Source organism: Marmota monax, unplaced genomic scaffold, assembly GCF_021218885.2.
Source record: "Marmota monax isolate L192 unplaced genomic scaffold, Marmota_monax_Labrador192_F-V1.1 WCK01_AAM20220418_F8-fsc00045, whole genome shotgun sequence".
NCBI classification, from domain to species: domain Eukaryota; kingdom Metazoa; phylum Chordata; class Mammalia; order Rodentia; family Sciuridae; genus Marmota; species Marmota monax.
In genome coordinates, this window is record NW_026692132.1 from 10,219,281 (window position 1) to 10,243,033 (window position 23,753).

Sequence of the window (23,753 nt, forward strand, 5' to 3'; positions counted from 1 at the left end):
GAATTATTTCCAAATGGATGATAACTTAATTCTTCAGTTTTAAAACGATTAACAAAACTATACTGTGAAATTTATAATTTAAATTTTTTCATTTTTCTTATTTTAGACATGGCAAAAATTACTTGTTTTGAGGACTTTACTTCTTAAGATTATAGTATCTGTGCATTTGTTTTAATTTAATTGTCTAAATTTTCCACTGAAGTGTGACTACAAATAGTACTTACACAGAAGAAATTTGGTACCAGCGTTTGATTATCTTCTTTGTAATCTTCACACTTGAGAAATAACCCAAAGCATTTTCATAAGAAAGTGATTTGCAAAACCTCAAACACCTTTACTAAATATAGGGTATCAATTAAATATCAAGTTTAATTCAACATTACACATGCTTATATCCAAAACAAAGAAGAATTTTTTAAACCAGGTAAAGATTATAAGATAAGAAGAATGAAAAACAGAGACTTTAAAAACATTTCTAAACTAAGGTCAGCATAAAATAAAACGTAAATTAAAACAAATGATTCAGAATATTGGTCTTGGTCTGAAAAGTATTGCACTTACCCAGAGCTTTACATGCAAATAGAGCCATGGCACTTTGCAATCTGTCAGGTCTTAGAGCCTGTACTACAAGAACCTTAAAATAAAGTACAGAATATTTTAAAATAGTAAAATTCCCATAATAGCTTCAATTTAACAATAGTTAATGTTCACTAATTCAACAAATGTTTAGTAAAATATGTATACACTTATTGTTCCATAGTGTTTACTGTGCTTCCAACTGTCACAATAGACATATGCTAAGATATCTATTAATATCCAGAATATTACTGAAATTCATTTGCTTCCTCAAACCTATGATCTAAAATAAACATGGGGTTAACTATGATCTAAGAGCTGAATAGCAGTTGAAAATAGGAGAATACAGGTAAAGCATTTCTGGTAACAGAAATCCTGCCTAAAATCTACAAATCACTACTTTTGTGTTAAAATCATGTATTATCCTTTGATGTATATTTCATTCCAAGATGTTTTATTCCTTTTTGGTTTTTTTGATTTTTAAATTTTTAAACATGCTTGAAAAAAAATTCAGTGTATACAAAAACAAAAGGAAAACAGATCTTATAGCCAACAGCCTCAGATAACAGTTAAACGCAAGGGTCATTTCCTGTAACATCAATTCCCAGAGAGCTCTTCCACTCTATTCTTTGCCTAGCCACAAACTGAACAGAAACTACCAGTAGATTTCATCATTATATTTTGAAGTGAAATTAGAAAAATACTTTCCTCATCATTGGGTCTTTTTCTTTGATAGGACTCTAGAAAATGAATTAAAACTAAAGTAATTTGTATCTTAGTTTATTTTTACATCATTTTTCCTATTGCAAGATCTCATTTGGATCATGGACAAAAAGAATAAGAAAATCTACAATGGGAGATACCTGATTTAGAAATTTTGCTAGTAAGTTTCCCAGATAAGTTGGTAAAAGTAAACAAAAATCCTTCCTCCCACATGCCATTAAAGGTTAGATAATACTCTAAAAACCAAGGTTTTTAAATGATTTCTGAATGATGAAACATTAGTTTTTTTTGTATTTTGATAACATCAAATATTACCTGCTGAAATAAGGAAACTTTCTTTGCAAGAATAGATGGAAACTCCTGTTCACACACTGAATTATGATAATAAGTTCGCCACAGAGCTACATCTTCAAAACAGAGAGTCTGATAAAGACTGGGAAGAGCAATCTAAAAAATAAAAACAACATATAATGAGCTACACGTAAATAGATGAACATGTACATATTTTAAAAAAAAAAATTTTAAGTGCAAATAAAACCCTATTAATAAATAATTTATTGCTGGTTTTCTGATTTGTCTTGGCTTATCCAAGATGTTTTGATCATTTCTAGGTCAGAAACAGTATGGTAGGCTCATCCAGTGTTAATGTCAGCATTAAATAAAACATTTCCAAACTAGTACTAAATCAATATTCACAAAAGAAATCTCTTCTCTGCATAAAAATATTTATACCTAGCTATCTCCACCTTGTGGAGAAAAGAAATGCTGTCACTAAAATCAAGTACAAATTTTAGGAATTGCTGCAATTGAATTCCATGTTAAACTGCAAAAATATGTCAAATTTCATATCAATATCAACAAGGTGTCTCTCTCTCCTCCTCCTCCTCCTCCTCCTCCCTCCCTCCCTCCCTGCCTCCCTCTCTCTCTCATACACACACACACACACAAAAAAAAAAAAAAAAAAAAAAAACCCTTTGGTCAGGTCTGTAGACCTTTTTTTGATTAGGCTTCAACCTTAGGCTTCATGTCCTTCCTTGCAGAAACCAGTTTTAGCAAGAAATTTGCTAAGTCAGTTTAGCAAATATCTCTATGCTCAGTATTTGATCATCCTATATCCTTGGTGTGTAATCATCCTCATCAGCCTTCAGCAAGAATGCTGCTAAATCAGTTTAGCCAGAATTCTCCCCACCATACCTTCAATATTTTCTCTTGGTAATCTTCCTTCTACTGACCCCACAATCCTGTTCCTTGACTATCAACTTCCACTAGTCCATGCTATATTCAGAATTAAACCCACTTCTACACTGAGGTCTCTTTTCCTGCACTACAGGTGTGTGTGTGTGTGTGTGTGTGTGTGTGTAGATTCATCTTTGCAGATTTAGCTTCTAGCTACCTCTGTTTTTTCAGAAACAATAGCAAATCCTTAACAATGTATATTTTTCTAAGCCTCTTTCATTTATGCCCCTCTTTGTGAACATACTGCTTCTTTTGTCTCTAAATGTCCTAACCTTAGGGCTGGGCTGGGGCTGGGGCTGAGCAGTAGCATACTTGCCTGGCATGTGTGATTCTCAGCACCGCATATAAATGAAAGTCTATCAACAACTAAATGTTCTAACCTACTTTATGCCTCATAAATTACTACTCAGCATTCAATATTTGTCTTAAACAATATCATCATTCAGAGGTTTTCCTGAACATATCCATACCACTACTTCAGTGTTCCCCCTTCCTAAATTTATTTCAAGGGTGAATTATAAGATGATAAATGAAAAGCTATTCAGCTGGAGAATTTTCACTGAAAATAATGATAAATTAGAAGATCTGTACCTGTACTGTTAAACTTCATGTAACATAAAACTGAATCTAGTTTGTAAAAATTCCTTATACAAATGTGTATATTCATATCTAAACAATCCATTATAATGCCCAAATTTCACCATTTTTCCTATCTAAAACTAAACAATATTGACAAATTATATTTCAATTTAATTATTTTCAATAAATGATGTAAGCATGTTAGGATAACACACATGATATTAGTCTTTTGACTTTAATATCAGTAAGTTGCCCTCACCACTAATTTAGGTGTGTTACACATTATATAATCATCATGTATTTGAGATAGGCTATACAGCACAGCTAGAAGGCTCTCTAGCTACAGGTTAGACACTGGGTCAAATCACACAGCTATCCCTCTTATACTGTGCCACCACATCAGAAAGTAATCTCTACAGTGTAAGTTTATTCATGGTAGGGTCTCTTAATATTAAAATATACATTTGTCATCCCACTGATGTTGAGGGAAAAAACAGATCTGAACAGCAGTTGGAGCAATAAAAACAGATTTTATTCAGGGATATAGCAATAGAGGAAAAGAGATATCAATATAGAACCGGATTTAATTCTGAATACAGTATGAATTTACAGGAATTTACAGCACAGTAGGAGTCTACAAATAGAAAATTGCCAAGAGAAAACATCGGGGGTAAGGAAGATTCTTGCTAAACCAATTAAACAAAATTCTTGCTGAACACAGGTCAAGGTGATCAGAATCACCTGAGAGATAGTGGAAGATGACAAAGCCAACTAAATATCATGGATGATAAGACATAGAGAATAGGAAAATTCTGGTTAAACCAATGTTGCAGAGTTCCTGCTAAAACTAGATTTCACAAGGAAGTACACTGATAGGCCTAGGAGAAGGTTCAGAAGGTTGTCTAAAGTTTGGTCACTGGCACTATGCTGATTGGTAGTAAGCAATAAATAAATCATTAATGAATAAAATAATAAATTATATAAATAAAGCATGTAATTTATTTTATTTCTGGAAAAATAAGCATAAAGAGTAGTGGTAAAAGAAACCAGACTATGCAACAGGAGGCCCAATTTTGAATTCTGCTTCTACTTTCTAAGTAACCATAGCAAGTGACTATCTCTCTGTGCCTTAGTTTCTTCATCTGTTACATGAAGATAATAGCAGTAGCTACATATAATGTAATTGGACATATTTAATCAGATAATCTATTTTTAAATTCTGCATAATGCCTTGTAAATAATAAGTATCAACAACTGCTAGCTATTCAAACTGTTTTTACTATGGGGTATTGTAATATTGTAAGAGTAAGAAGGAAAAGCATGAGAAGAGATGGAGGGAAGGAAAGATAGATAGATTGATAGAAAGACACATAGATTGATTTGGGGAGAAGTATGTTTGTCTTTTATTTCCATAAAAATGACTTTGACCTAAATAATTTAAAACATAGATAAAACTGAAAAAAAGGAAGCGAAAGATATACTATATTTAGAATATCTAAACATTAAAGGCATGTTATTTCATAAATGACAGATTTAATAAATTAAATATTGATTAATGGAGTAATCATAATAATTCTTTGATGTGTTTCAACTGAGACTTGTTGTTCTATTCACAGAAATAAACACTGAGAATAAATAAAACATTAAAAAATCTCAACAGAAATAACTAAAATATGCAAAAATAAAAAAATCAGCTACCCCCCAAAGCAGAAAAGGAATACCTTTAATGTTGCTACTGCCCAACTTCTTTCCTGATCTATCCAAGATGGAAGTTGATCACGTATTCTTTGCTGAGAATCCTTTAACAGAAACAATTATTTTCTTTGGTATGTTAGGTAAAATAAATTCAGAGTTTAAAAATAGCAATTGACTAGTTATTTTTATGACACAAATTGAAAAAATACTCATTCTATATGCTATTTTTTATATTTTACAAGTCATCATAACAAAATTCTATGTAACAAAAGGTACACAGAGAACTATCTAGACAACTATTGCATTTATTTTCATTGTACTTAGTTTTTCATGAAACTTAAGAAAAACTTAAATGTCATAAGAAACTATGATTTAAAAGTACATTATTTTAAAATATATCTTGCACTTCTATCATGATCTACATTCTGTACAACATTTTCAATGTCCTAATTTGAAGAATATTATCTATTATTTATTCAAACAGAAAAGCTAAAGAAAAACCTGAATTTGATTAATGTTATTAAAAATTTTCAGAAATAATTTTAAATTTCATTTATATAAGAAAAATTCCTAGTTATAATACCAGGTTTGATTTTCCTAAAGAGTATAAAATTTTTCTTAGAATAAAGTACTATACTGAGAAAAATAAACTAATTTCTTAGTATTTAATATTATTCCCAAAACAATATATCTTCAAAGTCAAAAATATATTGTCCATATTGTAGCAGCAGAGGCCAAAACACACTCCTCTAATCAAAATATAATTTCAACAATAATTTTAAACTCCTCTGAAGCTAATTATAGTTTATGAAGCCAAAGCCAGAACTATTTTCTCTAGGAGTAAATGAATAAATTCTATTTTAACTTACAGCTTTCCGCAACATATCTCCAACAACCACACCTGTAAAAGTATCCCACTCCTTTTGAATAAAAATGAAGAAAACAAAAAAAAAATTTAAAAGTCAACAAAATTACCTTAATTTTCCTATAAAATGACTTACAATGCAGCTAAGAACACAGAAAAACAAAACTTCTTTCATATCTACTCCCTTCTTCTAATATATTAACATTAGAGTTCATTTTCCAATATAAAATAATAATAAAAGGTACTAGGCATCACTTTGTTAAAACAAAAACATATAGGTTAGTCTCAATGTCTAAAAACTTAAATTAGTAATTCAATTAACATTTCTTACTACCTGTTAATTTGTTCTTTAATATGCTATTTCTCACTATTAGATTAGCGGTAAAGTATGCCAAAAATTTAAAAATTTTATGATTGGTAAAGTTCAGAAAATTACTTCCATTGACATCTTTTTCTACAGATTGGAATAACTGTCATTAATCTGTCATTAATTAAACTGTCATTAATCCACTTTTTTTTAGCCACAGAATCAAGATTAATCAAGTGTTCTGGAATATAGTGCTCCAAGAAAATCTGTGTCTTCACCATAGAATTCCCCCAAGTTAGATAATAAATAGCACTATCTTACTGTTTGTCACACACAGTCTAGCAAATATAATACATATTGGATAGCAATCTGGAAAAAATACCAAAGCAACATAATTCCTGTCTCCACCCATCCTGGCCATCCACTCTCCCTATTGCAATTACACAACCACCTATCATTAAAATAGGGGTGATTACTTCTACAATATATAAGAAAAATATTCCATTCTCTCAGTGATGATTTGCTCATATTTTAGTAGGAAAAAACAGGGAATACAAGGTCTTATATTACATGAAACATAATGATCATAGTCAAAAAAAATATGCAGGAAGAGAGAAAGACATAGAAGTTAACAATAGGAATAAAGAGGGTCATTTTAAATAAACAAATGAACCAGACCATATTGAGTTAGAGGAAAACAAAGAAAGAACACGGGCAGAATTATGAATGATCTGCCTTTGTTAAACAATTTGAATGAAGGGATACCAGAAAACAGCTAAAGTCTGACCAGGTAGAATTAAAGGTTACTAAATCAAAGATGTACGGCACTGGCACCTGGCTATGAAAGTCTCACTTTATGAGAAAAACTATTTGTGAATAAATGTTTTTAAACATTATAGGTAGACCAGAGATGGATTAGTTAAGCTCTAGCTCAAGGGAGATTCTTTTAAAGTTTCAGAGGACATTGTATGGCAAACAAAAATAAAGACTACAGACAAAAATGATAAATTATACCAACCATATTAACATAAATCTATGGGCTCTAGGAAGCTTCTGAGAATTGCCCACCCTCTTGCTTCACCTGCTGACGATTTTTTGCGGGTATGTGCCAGGGATTGAACCCAGAGGCATTTACCCACCGAGCCACATCCCTAGCCCTTTTTCATATTTTATTTAGATGCAGGTGCTCACTGAATTGCTTAGGGCCTTGCAAAGTTCCTGAGGCTGGCTTTGAACTTACTGTCCTCCAGCTTCAGACTTACAAGCGCTGAAATTACAGGCGTGCACCACAATGCCCAGCACCTGCTGACTCTTGAAAAATTACAGAATGTAGTTGAATGCCCATATTCTCTCACTTTTTCTATTTATTGGTTCTATTGTGTAGGCCAGGAAAATAAGAAGGCTGCTTCCTCTGGTATACTAAGTAAATGAACCTAGGTTCAGAAAAATTTAGGCAGCTTGATAAGTTGCAAGATTCCTTTCCTTGCTATCACTCTGGAATGTTGGGTTTACCAATAGGGAAACAGAACTGAAAAACAGCATTTTACACTAAATTTCTAACTTAGTAAAAGATTAATAAATTAACACATAATTTGTGGCCTAAAGTAGCTTCTAATCTAACTAAACATATACCCATCACAAAATTTTCATGTAACTCTAAAATTTTCTTCCTTCAATTCCACTTACATTTTCTTGAAAAAGTTCAGGATGCATGCCCCGAACAAAATGCAAAGCAAACATCAACTGGTCAGCCTGCAAAGAACAACAGATGGTATCATGCCTTCTCTAAATACGTGTTTTTGGAAAAACACAGCCTTTAAATTTTGGCTCATAAAAATGTATATTTTGTCATCAAATCACCTACTTTAATCAATATAAGAAATGACTATAAAGACTATATCTTCTGCACAGAACAAACACTTCTAAGTTGGGGGGGAGGCAAAAGTAATAAGTAATAAAATTTTTAAAGAAAGTACTAAAATTAATTTGAGTATATATCTCAATAATATATTATATTATATATATATATATGACTTATTTAGTTAACTGAAATCCAGTTATTAAGTTTGAACCAGATATTACTAACCAGATCAACTTTGTACATTACCAATTTTCAATTTGTCATTTTGTAGGTTTAAACATATGGGTGATTACAAGTAACTATCACAACTACAACATTTTCTCTTTTCTAGATATTGACTAACTTCCTAAATTTAATAGGAAACTTCACTTTCCACTAAATAAAAAAAGAAGTCTTACCAACTAAGCCCAAACAAAAAATAATTTCATGTCAAGAAAGCGGTACGTCAAACATATTTTATTATTTGATCAGTATGAATGTTTCCACCTGTGGAACAACAACTTTTAGAGAACTAGTATAGAAAATTAGCAACTGGCTTCTCAGTGCCAGCAAGACGGAAGACAGAAAACTATAAAAACTTTCTAGTTACAAACACATAAATTTAGATAAAAGATAATATAACACATGGTTGCACTTAAAAAAAATGAAAAGAATGAGACAACATTCCCCCAAACTCAGAAATAGTGAACTGAAAAACCAGAGTGGCATTAAAACAGCTGTGGCTGAGTTGAAGAAAAATATCAACCACAGTAACCTAAAGTTATGCCCTACCAGAGACAACATGAGAGGTATTCTAAAAATGAGATCTGGGTCTAAAACTAGAGTCCTTAAAAGTTACATTATAAAGAAACACTATGGCCGTATGGCCATATTCACAGAAGACAGGAGACAAATTCACCTGAAATCTGGGTGAAAGAAAGCACCCTCTGAACAATTTACCACACTTGAGCTTAGCACAAACTTCACAGATAAATTTAACTATGGGACTAATAAGAAATTAATAGTGATTTCTCCGGTACCTGGCAAGAGTTTTTAGGCAAACCTGGTTTAGACAGTTATTCACCTACCCAATATCTCAAGCACACCGAAAGATAAAACTTAAAAGCCCAAAACTGCCAACATAAGAAAATAATCCACTATAAGCAAGCATCACCAAACACAACAGACAAGAATAAAACCCCAAGAACTTCAGATAACAGAAGAATTTGAAAGACATTCTATACAATAAGTATGATTAAATAACAGTTAAGCACATAGAAGAGATTAACACTCCCCAGAAGCAGATACTTCTAAAAAAGGCAGAGCAGGGAAGGGAGAATTTCTGGAAAAAAAAGTATATTAGTTGAAATTAGATTCAGCTGATGATTCAGATGATGAAAAGATTAGTGAAATATAAGAAAATGAAAAAAAAATTAAGAAATTGCTCACATTAAAATAAAACTAAACTATTAAAAAAATAACTGAATACAAAAATCCATACACAGGAAAATTGCAACATAAACTTTGTATAATTATGAGTACAGGTAAATTTTCAAATGATAAAATGAATTTTTAATACTGGTTATATAACCATTCAAAGGGGATAACTTAAGTTGCAGGGGGAACTATAAAGGAGACCTCTTTCTTCATACATATATACATATTATCTGATTGTTATTAAGAGCACATGAAATTTTACATTAAATATTAAAAGATATAATTTTAAAAAAAAATATTAAGTCCAAGCCCTTTATAAAACACATAGTATTACTGACAGTCTATATTGCAGGGAAGAATAAAATTGGTACATTCTGAAGATAATTTTATTCCCTTTTAACATTCTACATGCCCCTACATCAAGAAACTTCACTTCTAGAAATTTATGCAAAAGGATCATGTTATGTGTTCCTAGAAAAGAAATAAGGATATTTATTAAAATATCATTCATAACAAGAGTAATAACTGAAGTCACCTGAGTGTTCAAAATCTATCATGTTGCTTTCTTCTAGGTGGTTGTTTTTTTACCTGCCCTGTGTCATGAGATGGAGGTGCCCTATAGTATTGTCAAGGGAAAGACCCACCTAGGACACAAAAAGACATATACCACCATTGCCTTCATACAATTTAACTTGGAAGACAAGAACTCTAAGATGGTGGAAGCTATCAAGACCAATTAAATGACAGATATGAAATGGGCTGTCACTCAGAAGTCAACATTCTGGGTCCAAACTCTGTAATTCACAATTCCAAATTGTCCTTCAAAATAAAAATTTATCATGAATAATATTCAAAACAGAATATACAGCATGGCCTATTTTGACAAAAGAGAAGGAGTATGCTTATATAAACATATATGGCTATATTACATACCTTCAAAAAATAAATTGGAAGGATAATAAAATTTTTATTGGTGCTTCAGTTTTGAGATTATAGGTCATTTTTGTTTTCTTTTTGCTCACATATATTTTGCAAATTTTCTAATATAAGCTTATGTTATCTGTTTTTTAAAGAAATTTGGTAAAAGTCAGGCATAGTGATATGTGGTTGCAATCCCAGTGAACTCAGGATACTGAGGTAGGAGGATCACAAGTTCAAGGCCAAATTAGTGAGACCCCATCTCAAAAGTAAAAAATTAAAAAGGGGATGTTTTTCACTGGTAGAATACCCCTGAGTTTAATCACTAGCATTGCCAAAAGAAAAAAGAAAAAAAAATAAACTTAGTAAATGCTTATTTACAAAGAGAAATCATCTATTCAAGTACAGTCCTTTCAACCAAGTTCTAATGTATACCATATTTGGCTTTTCCTATATCGCAAATAACAATTCATATCCAGTATTGTATGTGTATGTGATTATAAACGTACAAAAGGTAAATATAATAATATTAGATATAACATATGAAAAAGATACATTTTTTTAAAGATCCTCCTGGAAATACTACTAGTAAGTCTGTTATGATTTGGATCAGAGGTATCCCCCAAAATGCTCACATAGCAATGCATGAATGATCAGAGGTGAAACCATTAGATTATGAGAACTGTAACTTAATCAGTGAAGTAATCCATTTGATGGATTCATAACTTGAATGAATTACTATGTGGTAACTGTAGACAGGTCACTGAGGGTGTGCCTTGTCTTTTGCTCCTCAATCTCTCTCTGCTAACTCGCTGTCATGAGCTGACAGCATTCCTCTGTTGCACCCATTGGCCATGCTTATCTAGGCCCAAAGGAATGGAATCAGTTGACTATGGACTGAACCTCTGAAAACACGTGTTAAAAACTTCTCCTCTAAGTTGTATTTGTCACCCCTGTTCTCCAGATCCAGTATTTTGAAAAATAAAGTATGATTTATTTTATAAAAACATGTTAGATATTTATGTGTATACATACAAGTACTCAATAGATGTGCCTTGATTAAGTGAATAAATATAAATAAACAATTGAGCATAAAAAAAGATGCTCCACATTATATCAGAGGGTAATGCAAATGAAAAGGAAATACTCCCATGCATCTGTTAGAATGGCCAGAATTCAAAACACTGACAATAGTAAATGCTGGTAAGGGTGTGTAGAAACAGGAACACTCATTCATTGCTGGTAGGAATGAAAAATGGTACAGCCACTTTGGAAGACAATTTGGCCATTCCTTATAAAACTAAACTTTATTCTTACCAGATAATCCAGCAGCTGCTCTCCTTGGTATTCACCTAAAAGAGCTGAAAACTCATACACAAAAACAGTAGCATTGTTCAGAAACTAAAACTCAGAAGCAAACAAATGTCCCTCAGCAGGTGAATGAATAAACAAATTTTGATCACTACTAGACAATGGGATATTATTTAGCACTAAGAAAAAGTAAACTTAAATGTGCATTACTAAATGATAGAAGTCAATCTGCAAAGTCTACATAATAAGATTCTAAATAGATGACATTTTAAAAAAGGCAAAATTATAATAAAAGGATCACTGTTTGCCAGGAGTTAAGGAGAGAGGGGAAAGATGAAAAGGTGGCTCATGCAATTAAAACTACTCTGTCTGATGCTTAAATGGTGAATGTATATCATTTACATTTATCAAAACCCACAGAAGGTACATCACAAAAGGACCTTAATTTAAACTAATAGACTTTAGTTAAAAATGATATGTCAATGTAGGTTCACTGATAATAAATGTACCGGCCTAGTGCAGTATTTTGATAGTGGGAGGGAGGTTGGGTGGTACATGTGGGCATGGAGAATAGAGGAAGACTCTACTTTCTGTTTAATTTTGCTGTGATTCTAAAACCACTCTAAAAAAAAATAGTTTAAAAGGAATTCACAACTATAACATGAAAATAAGCACAAAATGAATAAATAAACCCTAAAAATATAAAAATCAGAAGCACTAAGCAAAAATGCAAGATGTAGTCAAAAGAAAGTTACAACCAACTAATGTACATGAAACAGCTACTAAGTGAATTAAAATACTATTAAAAAGCAATGCAAGGCACATCTTCTGAGAGATGTGTAGTATTCTTTGTATTAAAAGGTCAGAATTCAGGTTTGGGTTCAATAGTGATAAGCTAGAAAAGTCACTGAGATGCTTATTTTACAAGTTAATGGATATTTTATGATTATAACATTCATAGTTTAAGGTATACAAATATACAATGAGTAAGATAAGACAATTAGTGTATTATTTTAAAGTCTTTATCTTTTAATTATGCACTTAATTCTTTATAAATCTATACACACAAACTTACAGAATTATTACATTTATTGAGCTATTTTTTTCCCTTTGAACTTTAGAACAAAGTAGTCTCCCAATGTTAATGGAATGAAGGAAGTCTCTACCACTCTATAATCCTCAGATTACCCACTGAAGTCTGTAAACTCATTGCTAATTATTACTGCACCCAAACTGCAAAGTACTGTCAAAAATTGGCACACAAAGTATTTGGTCAATAAGTGAGTAAGGGTGATTACCCTTCTTCCTGCTTTCTGGTCACAGAAGACATCCTGGCCTTAGGGATAAAGACAATTATAGTGCTGTCAATCACATTATATCACTTCACAGATAGTGATACAAGAGTGCTACATGGCCTAAGCCAGGCCAACCAAGATTTTCTTCCATGATTTTCAAAGCCAGAAATACCAGCAAAAAGTCTTGTACCACTTGTCTAGTTGCCTGGTTGTACAAATGAATATATTTAACCAAAATATTTAACAACAATGCTACTAGTAAAAATAATGCTTCAAGAATAAAATTAAAACCCCAGTTTACAGAGAAACAGAGAAGGGAGAAAAAAACATGAGTATGAGCACATAGAAGCATTATTTCCAATTAAGTTGAAGTAAAATTACAAATGAATAATAAATCAAGCTTAAGGATTTTTTGAATGTTTTTTAATCCTATCAACATCCAAAATCGAGCATATTTTTGGTGTCTTTAAAAATTCTTGACTTACTTTGCTTCTCAGAACAAAAAATTTATACATTTTAATTCTGTGTTACTATACCTCTGTCATGAGCCATCTGTGGGCTTGTGTGTGGACTCTGTTGCGCATAGTAGCCTCCTGAGGGAATAAGTCTGGGACTGGGAATTCTCTGGGGCACCCCCCACAAGGACTGACTGCCTGATGCAGGTGAACTTCCCCATCAAGCTCTGCCTAAAATCTCACACAGCACCTGAGATGGGTGGGACTTGCTGAGATGTCAACCAACTTGCTGACTACAAGACATCATGAAACAAGACTAGGCCCTTGAAACTTTATTCCTGCCTTTGATGTATCTTCTTAAATAAACCACCAGAGCCATTTTCTCGTTGTCTAGTTCAAGAACCCATGTGGACTAGATCTATCAGGGGCTTCAATGTTTATAAATATATTTCTCAGTGTTTGCGTTTTATTATTTGTTAATTATTTGAGATATTAAGATTTAAGGTGGCTTGGTCTCCTCTGGGCAGAAGAACCCCCCAATGAGATGCTGGCCATCCTCGATCCCAAAATCTCTCATTATTCGTTCCATTGAAATAATGGTTCTATTAGAAAACACTTTAATAGAAAAGGGAGTAGATAAAAGTAACATCTCAACTGGTCATCTACTTGAATAACTGGCTGAATGAAGAAAAAAAAGAAAAAAAGGCCACTGAGTGGTATAAATCATTTCTCCCAAACCATTATATCACACATAAAGTAAAGTATTAGATCACAATTAATATGATGTGAAGAAATCTTCAAAGTCCACTTTATACCTGAGATCAAGATCACATTTCTAGATATAGTGGTTTGTTTCATCTGCATCCTGTTAGCAAGATATCTTAAACATAATATAGAATGAATTTGAATTCCAACTCCAACATTTTCTAGATCTGAGCAGCAAAAGGTTATTAGTTCTAAATCTAGTAGTGTCCTCCTTTGTATAATAGGACTATTGTAAGCCATAAATGGCAAAATATTTAAGGCATTTATCAAAAAGTGATGAATAATAACTACCTCATATGTAGTGAACTGATATGCTATATATGATGCTAGAAAAAAATTACTCTAAAAATATTCCATAAATTCCATGATTCTTAGAGACTAAGAAACGGTTGAAAATATAAGCAATTCATTTATTTTATTTCTATTGCATAAATTTCATCAAACATTTAATGAAAAGTATATACTACTTTAGAAAGAAAAGTCTCACTTTAATGAAAGGAGATGATATAGCACAGAACTTGAGCACTTGTACTTGGGTTTACAGCTAAATCATACATTTCAATGGGAAATTCTATGCACATTAAATATATGTTCAAAAAACTCAAATGGTTAGATTTGATATTGAAAGTTTAAAAGCTATTGAAGTATAAAAATATTATCTCAATTATCAAGAACTATTGTAATCACCACCAGTTATTTCATGTCTAAACATCCAGGGAGAAAATTTCCAATTTTTAACATAACAAAACACATTTTGATAGGAAAAAATATAAAAATTAAATAAATTGTAAAATTAAAACAATGAGATGTTATTCATATTTTATTTTAAAATAGTGTCCACTTGAATTTTACTCAGTCAATAAGCAAATTCGTTTGAAAAGAAAGGTAAAGTGAGCTATACAGAAAATAGTCAAGGAGTTTGCATGAAAAAAAATTCTCTTCATAACCCATGAGACATTCTTTTTATATCTTTTCAAATCTCTTTAATACTTCCATAAAGAGGAAGAAACAGTAAAACTATATCCTCCCAATCCTCCCTTCCAACCCTCTTCTGTTGATTCACTAGCTTGAAACCAACACTTCACAATAGCTTCCATTACTCTGGGTCAAACTGAAATGGAAGAAATGACATGCAAAAGATTAACTTGTACATAGTTTTATAATAATCATAAGTTTCAGGGAACCAAATATTTCAATGACCAAATATTTCAATTTTCTAAAATACTTAATCAGCTGAAATAAAAACTTTTGATTTTGAAGAAAAAAATAATGACATGGTTAATCTAAGCTGAAATTACTAGATAGTTTTCTCTACTTGGGTAGTCTAAATTTTCTGCCATAAAACAAGTCAATCATTCTTCTATTCCAGGTCAACTTTCTTTCAGCTCACTGTGATGAGAATGCTAATAATCCTAGTCTGTCTCTATTTCAAAAATCTATTGTTGCCATATTGCTGTAACCAACACAACAGCTAAATCAGCACAGAGAAATTCTGGCAGGCAGTTTAATATTACACTGATTGCTAAATCCCAAAAGCTTTCACAAAAATTTGAAAATGGTTCCATTCTCAGTAGTTATAATTCCAAAACTTGAGAAATACCTCATTGCTTTTGGATTAATATGCTTTCTGAATTTTTATTCCTTTTGAAACTTTATGGAATATTTAATTCATGCTGTATAGGTTGAACGTTACTCAAACAGAAATGAATTTTACACAACAAATATTACATCATCAATTACAAACATGACCTAAGAACTGCAAACCACAGTTTGCATAGTTGTCTTTTTATGATTTTAACTGTTCACAATAGAAACTCAATATAGGCAATGAAAAACTCCAATTGAGCACTAAAATATTAAGGAAGTAAAGCTTCTCAACCTCTCTCCCAGTATAACAAAACATTGCCTTAGTCTAACTTAAATGTATTTTTTAAAAAGCAAAGTGATTTCAAAGAAGTAACCCTAACTATATTCCACTGACATGTCAAAACATGTTCATACTAAATACTTATCCTTCCCTAATTACTTTGCAAAATATAACATAGGACTTAAACCTTATTAGCAAAGATAATGTATTGCTAAAAATAAAATGAAACTATATAAACTGAAATACAGATATATAGCTTAGAAATAAGACACTAACAAAAAAAGCTACTAATATTTGGAAAAAATATGAAGGATGATATCATTAAACCTAAAGCACTATTTAAGAATAAGATTTATTTATAACATATCCACTTTCCAAAAGAATTTGGAACAGATTAATATAGCTATAGCTCCTTGACATTTTTATAAATCACAGTCTATTTTAATGTAGAGGTCTTAGGAAGGAAAATAGGAAAGCATTAAATACATTACTACTGAGAATGACCAAAATGAAACTGTAATTTAATATATTAACTAGAAAATAAAAATGATTAACATATCATTAAAAATTTTCTCATATAAATAAATAGAAATAAAAATAAGTAAGTTCAATGATTAAAAAATAAAACTTAAAGACCATAATTACCACAAAGTGGACTTGCTCTATATAAAGCAAAAGCTTTTTCTTTAAAATATTAAGAAAAATAGAGAAATACAGAAGGATAAGGGAGGAGAGTTAAAAAAAAAAAAAAACTTTAAAAACAAGAGAAGACATTTAAAAAAAAAAAGTAAGACAACATTTATAAACCAGAGCATGGTAAAAATTAAAAAGACTGATAACATCCAAGATTAATAATTATACAAGGAAAGAGGTATCTTTAATCACTCAATGGGTGGGAGTTAACTGGTTAAAAAAAAAAAAAAAACTTCTCACTGTTTCCAAAATGTGAAACACTGATCCTAAGCATTGTGAATAAAGAATATTCAACCTGTATAGCCACATTTTTGAATGGCATACAATCACTAAAAATAATGAGGTTAACATATTTATATTTATGGTAAAATCTTTAGGACCTATTGTAACGAAGGAGAAGCTATAGAACAAAGTATATAATCAGTTTTTTAAAACTACATTTTTATAAATATGAATACAAAAGAGAAAGGAAATGGACTATAACAAACAAATTAATCTTTAGGGTTTTTTTTCTATTACAGTTCCATAAAGTTTAAAGCTCCTTTTGAAAATATTTTTAAGTTTGTGTGATAAAAAATAATTAATTATTACATGATAATATATTATACAAATGTTACAGACATCACGAGAATTATAACTAATGAAACTATCACTATAAAGGTTATCCTCTAAGATCATCCATTTTACTGATAAACTAGATTGACATTACTTGCTTATAATTCAACATTTTATACACGTTAAAAATTGAGACCCAAAGGGTGAATTTTAGAATCATAGTGAACTAATTATAAGACCATTAAAAGAAAAATACAAATCCAAGTTCCCATTAAAGAAGGAATTCTGCAGAAATGCTCAAGCATAATTTCTTGAACTCCCAATAATAATCTTTGTCAAAATACTGAAAGATATTTTAAAAATTATTGTCTCAAATAAAGTTCTTAAAAAATAAAAATTAATGTCCCTTTCTAAAAAAATATTGATAATTTTCAAGATTTGCTAAGTCTTTTTATAAATGAACCATGATAACTATTTCTCAAACTCAGTTAACTGCCTTTATCTTCTTTAATATTATATCTTAAGCTACACTCAAAGACTTTTTTTTTTAATCCTAAATGAAAAGTCTCCATGTTTTCTCTAAAGGTCAAAAGTTTCTTTTTTTTTTTTCTATAATTTTATTTATTGCATGTTTCTCTGGAACCTTCATAATATGAAGGCTTCCACAACAACCTACTCCAACTCCTCCTAACTCAGAAGCAGGTATTAGTTTACCTAATAACGTTAGCAATGAGAAACAATTTTATTCCCAAGACCCTAGGGACACTGGGCAATGTCTAGAGACATGTTTTGACTCTTACAAATGGGGAGTCAAGGGGAGCAAGTCCTACTGGCATTCATTCACAGAGATCGGGAACACTGCTAAATGTTCTAAAATGCACATGACACTCCTCACATAACAAATAATTATGTGCCCAAAATATCAGAGGTTGAGGATAAGAAACCCTTTAGATAATATGCAATCTGTTTTTACTGAAATGTTCAGAGCCAAGGCAGCTAACCCAAGTGTTTACTCTCCCTTCCACACTTCCCTTTTCACCTCACAAAATCCTGGAATGTTGTAAGATATTCCAATAAGCAATGAATATAATGAGAAAATGGCAAAAAGGCCAATTCTAGTGGTTAAATAGTTATATAACTGTAAACTCTATAAAAAAAATCAAGAATGAAGTAATTTGTGTGTGTGTATACACACACACACACACACAAATATACACATATACTTTAAAATTGGGGTCACACTGTGTTGCCTAGGCAGATCATGAACTCCTATGTACAAGTGATCCTCTTCACTTAGCCTCCCAAGTAGCTGGAACAATGCCACCACACTGGCTTCATATAGTATATTATATGTGAAAAAATATAATGCTTCTTACCTTAAATAGGCAACGACATATATACTCATATACCATATGTTTTAATGAGTTTATAAGAGACTGGATTCTCTGTTCTGTATTTTCAAACACCTGTAGATTACAATTTAATAATTGAAAGAGCATTAGGAAAGTTATTACATTTAAAAGGTACTGCAGAGTTTAATCATTCTTATAAATTATTTCTCCAGACACAAAACTGATTCTGAAATAGCACCTTTGCCCATCAACCCCAAAGGACTAAACAAATAAATGAATTAAATTTACACACTAATATAAAATTTTATGTGTTTTTCTAAAATGCATAAAACTTTTAATAAATGATATTGAACTCTTATGTACTCCAATTCCCCCAAAAACAAAATTAATTGAATTTCACCCATAACATTTTGATTCTCATAGCATCAAAAACACTATCTAAGGTAGAATTAATATTGCTAAAATAGTCACACCACCAAAAGTGCTATTCAAATTCATTATAATCCCCATCAAAATATCAATGACATTCTCCACAGAACTATAAAAAAAAAGTCCTAAAATTTATTTGGAACAATAAAAGACCCATAATAGTCAAAGCAATCTTGAGCAACAAAAACAATGTTGGAGGCACCACAATAACTGATCTCAAATTATACTACAAAGCTATAATAACAAAAACAACATGCTATTGTTATCAAAACAGACGTGAAAACCAATGAAAGAAAATAGAAGACACGAAACAAATTCTAATAGACACAGTCATCTGATATTTGACAAAGGTGCCAAAAACATATGTTGCCGAAAAGACAACCTTTTTACCAAATAGTCCTGAGAAAATAGGATATCTACATGTACAAGAATGAAACTAGATCTCTATATTTCAATGTGTACAAAAGTCAACTCAAAGTGGCTCAAAGACCTAGAAATCAGACCAGAAACTTTGCAACTATAAGAAGAAAACATAAGCTCAACATTCCAACATATTGACACAGGCACTGATTTCCTTATGAAACCCCTAAAGTTCTAGAAATAAAAACAAGAATCAATAAGTGGTATGGCATCAAATTTAAAAGTTTCTGCACAGCAAAGGAAACAAGAGTGTGATAAGAGACACTACAGAATGGAAGGAGATCTTTGCCAGCTGCTCCTCTGAGAGGGGATTAATACCCAGAATATATAAAGAATTAAAACAAAAAACTCTCCCCTTAAATATTGCAACCAATAGATGGAAAACAGATCTGAAGAGACACTTCTCAAAAGAAGAAATACATATGGCCAACAAATATATTTAAAAAAATGTTCAACATCCCTAGAAATCAGGAAAATGCAAATCAAAACTACTTTGAGATTTCATCTCACTCAGAATAGCAATCATCAGAATACAAACAATAATAAATGCTGGCAAGAATGTAGGATAAAAGTTACATTTTTGTATAAATTTATACATTTTTGGTAGGACTGCAAATTAGCATTACCACTTTGGAAAGCAGAATGGTAATTACTCAAAAGACTAAATATAGAACCACCATTATCCTAAAAAGCTAAAGTCAGCATATTAGAATGATACAGGCCCATCAATATTTACAGCAGTGCAATTCACAATAGCCAAATTATGGAACAAGTCCAAGTGCCTAATAACAGACAAATGGATAAAGAAAATTTGGTATATCTACACAATAGAGTTTTATTCAGTCATAAAAAAAGAATGAAATTATGGTATTTGCTGATAAATGGATAGAACTAGAGAACATCTAGCTAAATTAAATAAGCCAGATCAAGAAAGTCAAGTATCAATTATTTTCTCTTATATGCAGAAACTAGAGCAAAATAAGAGGAAAAAAGTGGGGGAAACCCATGAAAATGGAAGGGCAATCAGTAGAGTAGAGGAAAGGAATAGAAGGGGAGGAAGCAGAAAAAAAGGGAAAAAAAAAACTGTAGAACGAAATGAACAAAAATATGCAATGAATATATATGAATGTACCACAGTAAATTTCACCATATATACATATATATAGTGCACCAATTCAAAAAACTGTAAATAAATAGAAGGAAGACTAGTACAGTAGAGGTAGGGGAGTAGGATAAGGAAGGAGGGGAGGAAAAAACAAAGTAATGGGGACTGAAGTGGAGCTATTCATATTCCATTCATGTAAGATTACATCAAAATGAATTCAATATTATATATAACTATAATATACTAATACAAACATTTAAAAATAAGTAATTTAAAAACACTATTTCAATTTGGGTTAAGGCCATTTAAATTACTTGTATTATATAATTATCTATTCAGTCCCAAAATAAGATGACCAAAATCATCTTATATTTCTCATCCTTAATATGAGAACCTAAACAATACTGAACTATGCACTACAGGTTGAATAAGGATAACAATAATTTTGAGACCGATACCGCAAAAACTCACATACACCTTTAGTTTTTTATCTCATTTGGTATTTCCAATGTACATGACTGCCACCATTTGAAAGGATATCACTAATGGCTATTTCTTTTAATAAAAAAAATATTGCTTGGCATAGAAATGAGGGTTGTATAAGCTGAACTTTTCTCTCATTATAATGTAAATTTTACTTCTCACTTCAGGAGGCATTTGAAGAATACGTCTTATAAAGTTCAATTCTGATATAATAATTAGATTAAATTTGTTTGGTTCCTTGTGATTATAACTAACAGCAACACAAAAACCAAAATAAACCTACTAAAATAATTTTAATCATTTAGAGATGGAAAAAATATCAAATGGTCCACACCAATAAAGATTAGTTGTACCCAGATACTTCAAGTGTACACTTCTGGTGGTGTTGGTAGCATGTTCTAACCAGAAGAATTGTCTGTTCCTAGTTTATATAGCAAATGCTCCTCTTATTAAGAAAGATCAATTATGAAATTGAGACTTAGATTCACTAAAATACACTCTATTATAAAACAGAGTTAGGAAATTATAGTGGTCAAATTATAGTGTTATGTTGTATTCATATAACAATGAATATGTAAAAATCCCACCATTATGCATAACTATAATGAAGCAATTAAAAATGAAAAAAAAAGTGTAAGAAAAAATAAAACAGAATACAGTACCTATAAGATCTAGATTTACAAAACACTGAAAAGCACGGTTTTTACTCTACATATTTAAAATTATGTTACTTTTTAAAAATAAATTGAAATGTACACATATACACCCACATATATGCACACACAAGGGTGAAATTTGATCAATGTACATATTATTACAGTACTATTATAACTGAGGAAAGTGGATTAGCTTTTCTAAAACATAAAGAACCCTAATACACTTACTAAGTTTGATTGAACTTCTACACTATTTATTAGTTCTCATACCACAGTATATAGTTACTGATTTTTTAACATATATATTTTGTGACCAAAGAATAAAGAGGAATTATAAATAAATTTATCATATAATTTTAAAGTTTTTTAGAATTATTTTTTTACTTTTTTAGTTATATGTAACATTAGGATACATTTTGACAAATCATAAAAACATGGAATATAATTTGCTCTAATTCAGTCCCCAGTAAAAGACAAGCATAATTATCCTTATTTTTATCTGCTGACACAGTGAATCAGAATAAAATCAATCATATGTTATGAATTAATTCTTATAGACCTTATTGGATTCTATATATTTTGTAAAAATGTTTCCAAAAGTAAAATATTATAAATAGTTTGATTAAATGTAATGTTTTAAACTATTTTTTTAAACCTAAAGACCAAAATCTAGTGTTTGTCCAAAGGAAATGAAAAATATATACTAGAGACATGAACTATGACTGTGTAGAGAAATTTTTGCTAACAAAATCTATACCAAAGCACAAGGTCACTATTAAACGGAAATTTATTTCAAATTTGAATGTGAGAGCAAATTTGAATGAAATACATTAGTGGGAAAAAATTAATAACAGAATCATGATTAATAAACAAATAAAAAAGGATATATAAAACAATTCACTGATGGAAAAAATATCAAATGGTCCACACCAATGAAGATAAGGAGTAGCTTTTCCTATTGGTCTCTGCTAAACACTCCCAGAACCTAGCACAATGCCTGGAATGTCTGCTATATATTTATAAGTTATAAGTAAGTCTGCAATAATGTTTATTAAATGAATAATCTTTCCCCTGAAAAAGAGATTTAAGTAAATTTACTTGACCATGAAATTGTGCTCCATTATTTAAGCAAAAGAAAAATTTATTCTCTTCCAAAAATATTATTTCAAAAGCATATGAACAGTGCTTCCTAATTTAATCAAAAGAAAAGTTTATTTTCTTCTGTAAAACATTTTTATTTTATAAACATTTTTATTTTTAAAATATTTTTAAAACATTAATATCATACTCATTCCAAGTATAAAAACCAAGAAGATAATTTTGATGTAACTGGCTTTGCAGAAATATTTTAGAAATAAAAAAAGGCACATGTAGCACATGAAAAAGACTTTAGACCCTTAATATATAAGAATCTCTTAAAACTCTACTATATAATTAACATAAAGAAAAATACACAAATGATATAAAAACATCATTCACTGAAGAAAAATGCAAATATCAAATAATATTGTTTGTTGTAAGTTATATTTGCCTTACAAATGATCAAAGATTTACAAAAACAATGAAATAATTTTCAATTGTTTAATCGAACAATTATTTAAAGATATAAAATACCTGTTGTTAAGATGTTGTTAACATGTTAAGAAAAAGTCATCACTGAATCAGTTTAATACACCAATAATCATATATTTCTGAAGGATAATTAGTATTTGTCAAAAAGCTTACAAATGTGCATTTTTACCCCAGCCAAGATGAAGTCTAGGATTTAAGAAAACACTTGGTGGGTGGGGGTAAGAACCTATTAATGTCTACAGCTATTTTAAAACATAACCCCAAAATTACTCAATATTCTTTCCATCAAATGGTGAAGTCTACTTCCTATTCTCCTTGAATATGGGCAGGCTTTTGACTGTTTCAGCCAATGCATGACAGCAGAAATAACACTAACTTAAGGCTAGGTTATAAAAGGTTTCTACTTCATTCACTGGAATATGCCTTTGGTGCCCCAAGGTATAATACAACAAGTCCATCTACTCTGTGCTGTAAAGAAGTCAAACCTAGCACAGAGGTGCTGCAGTAAGCAGTCCTACTTATCAAGTCCTCCCATCCCAGCCACCTGGGCAAGTGAAACCCCTCCCCACCACATCCTCAAGACATTCCAGCCTGAGGCCCCAGAGATTGTAAAACAGAG

General features: G+C 30.8%; 1 protein-coding gene across 5 annotated transcripts in view; it reads right to left on the minus strand.

Annotated features, from left to right (window-relative positions):
• The window catches only part of Dync2h1 (dynein cytoplasmic 2 heavy chain 1), a 381,051-nt gene that overhangs the window by 190,801 nt on the left and 166,497 nt on the right, over window positions 1-23,753 (minus strand). For all 5 annotated transcript variants that reach the window (XM_058586626.1, XM_046466604.2, XM_046466597.2 and 2 more), the window contains 6 exons: window positions 18,494-18,583; window positions 7,668-7,733; window positions 5,679-5,729; window positions 4,836-4,913; window positions 1,615-1,746; window positions 562-634 (listed from right to left, as the gene is read on the minus strand). In XM_058586626.1, the coding sequence (XP_058442609.1) occupies window positions 562-634; window positions 1,615-1,746; window positions 4,836-4,913; window positions 5,679-5,729; window positions 7,668-7,733; window positions 18,494-18,583 (490 nt within the window). The remainder of the gene's footprint in view (window positions 1-561; window positions 635-1,614; window positions 1,747-4,835; window positions 4,914-5,678; window positions 5,730-7,667; window positions 7,734-18,493; window positions 18,584-23,753) is intronic.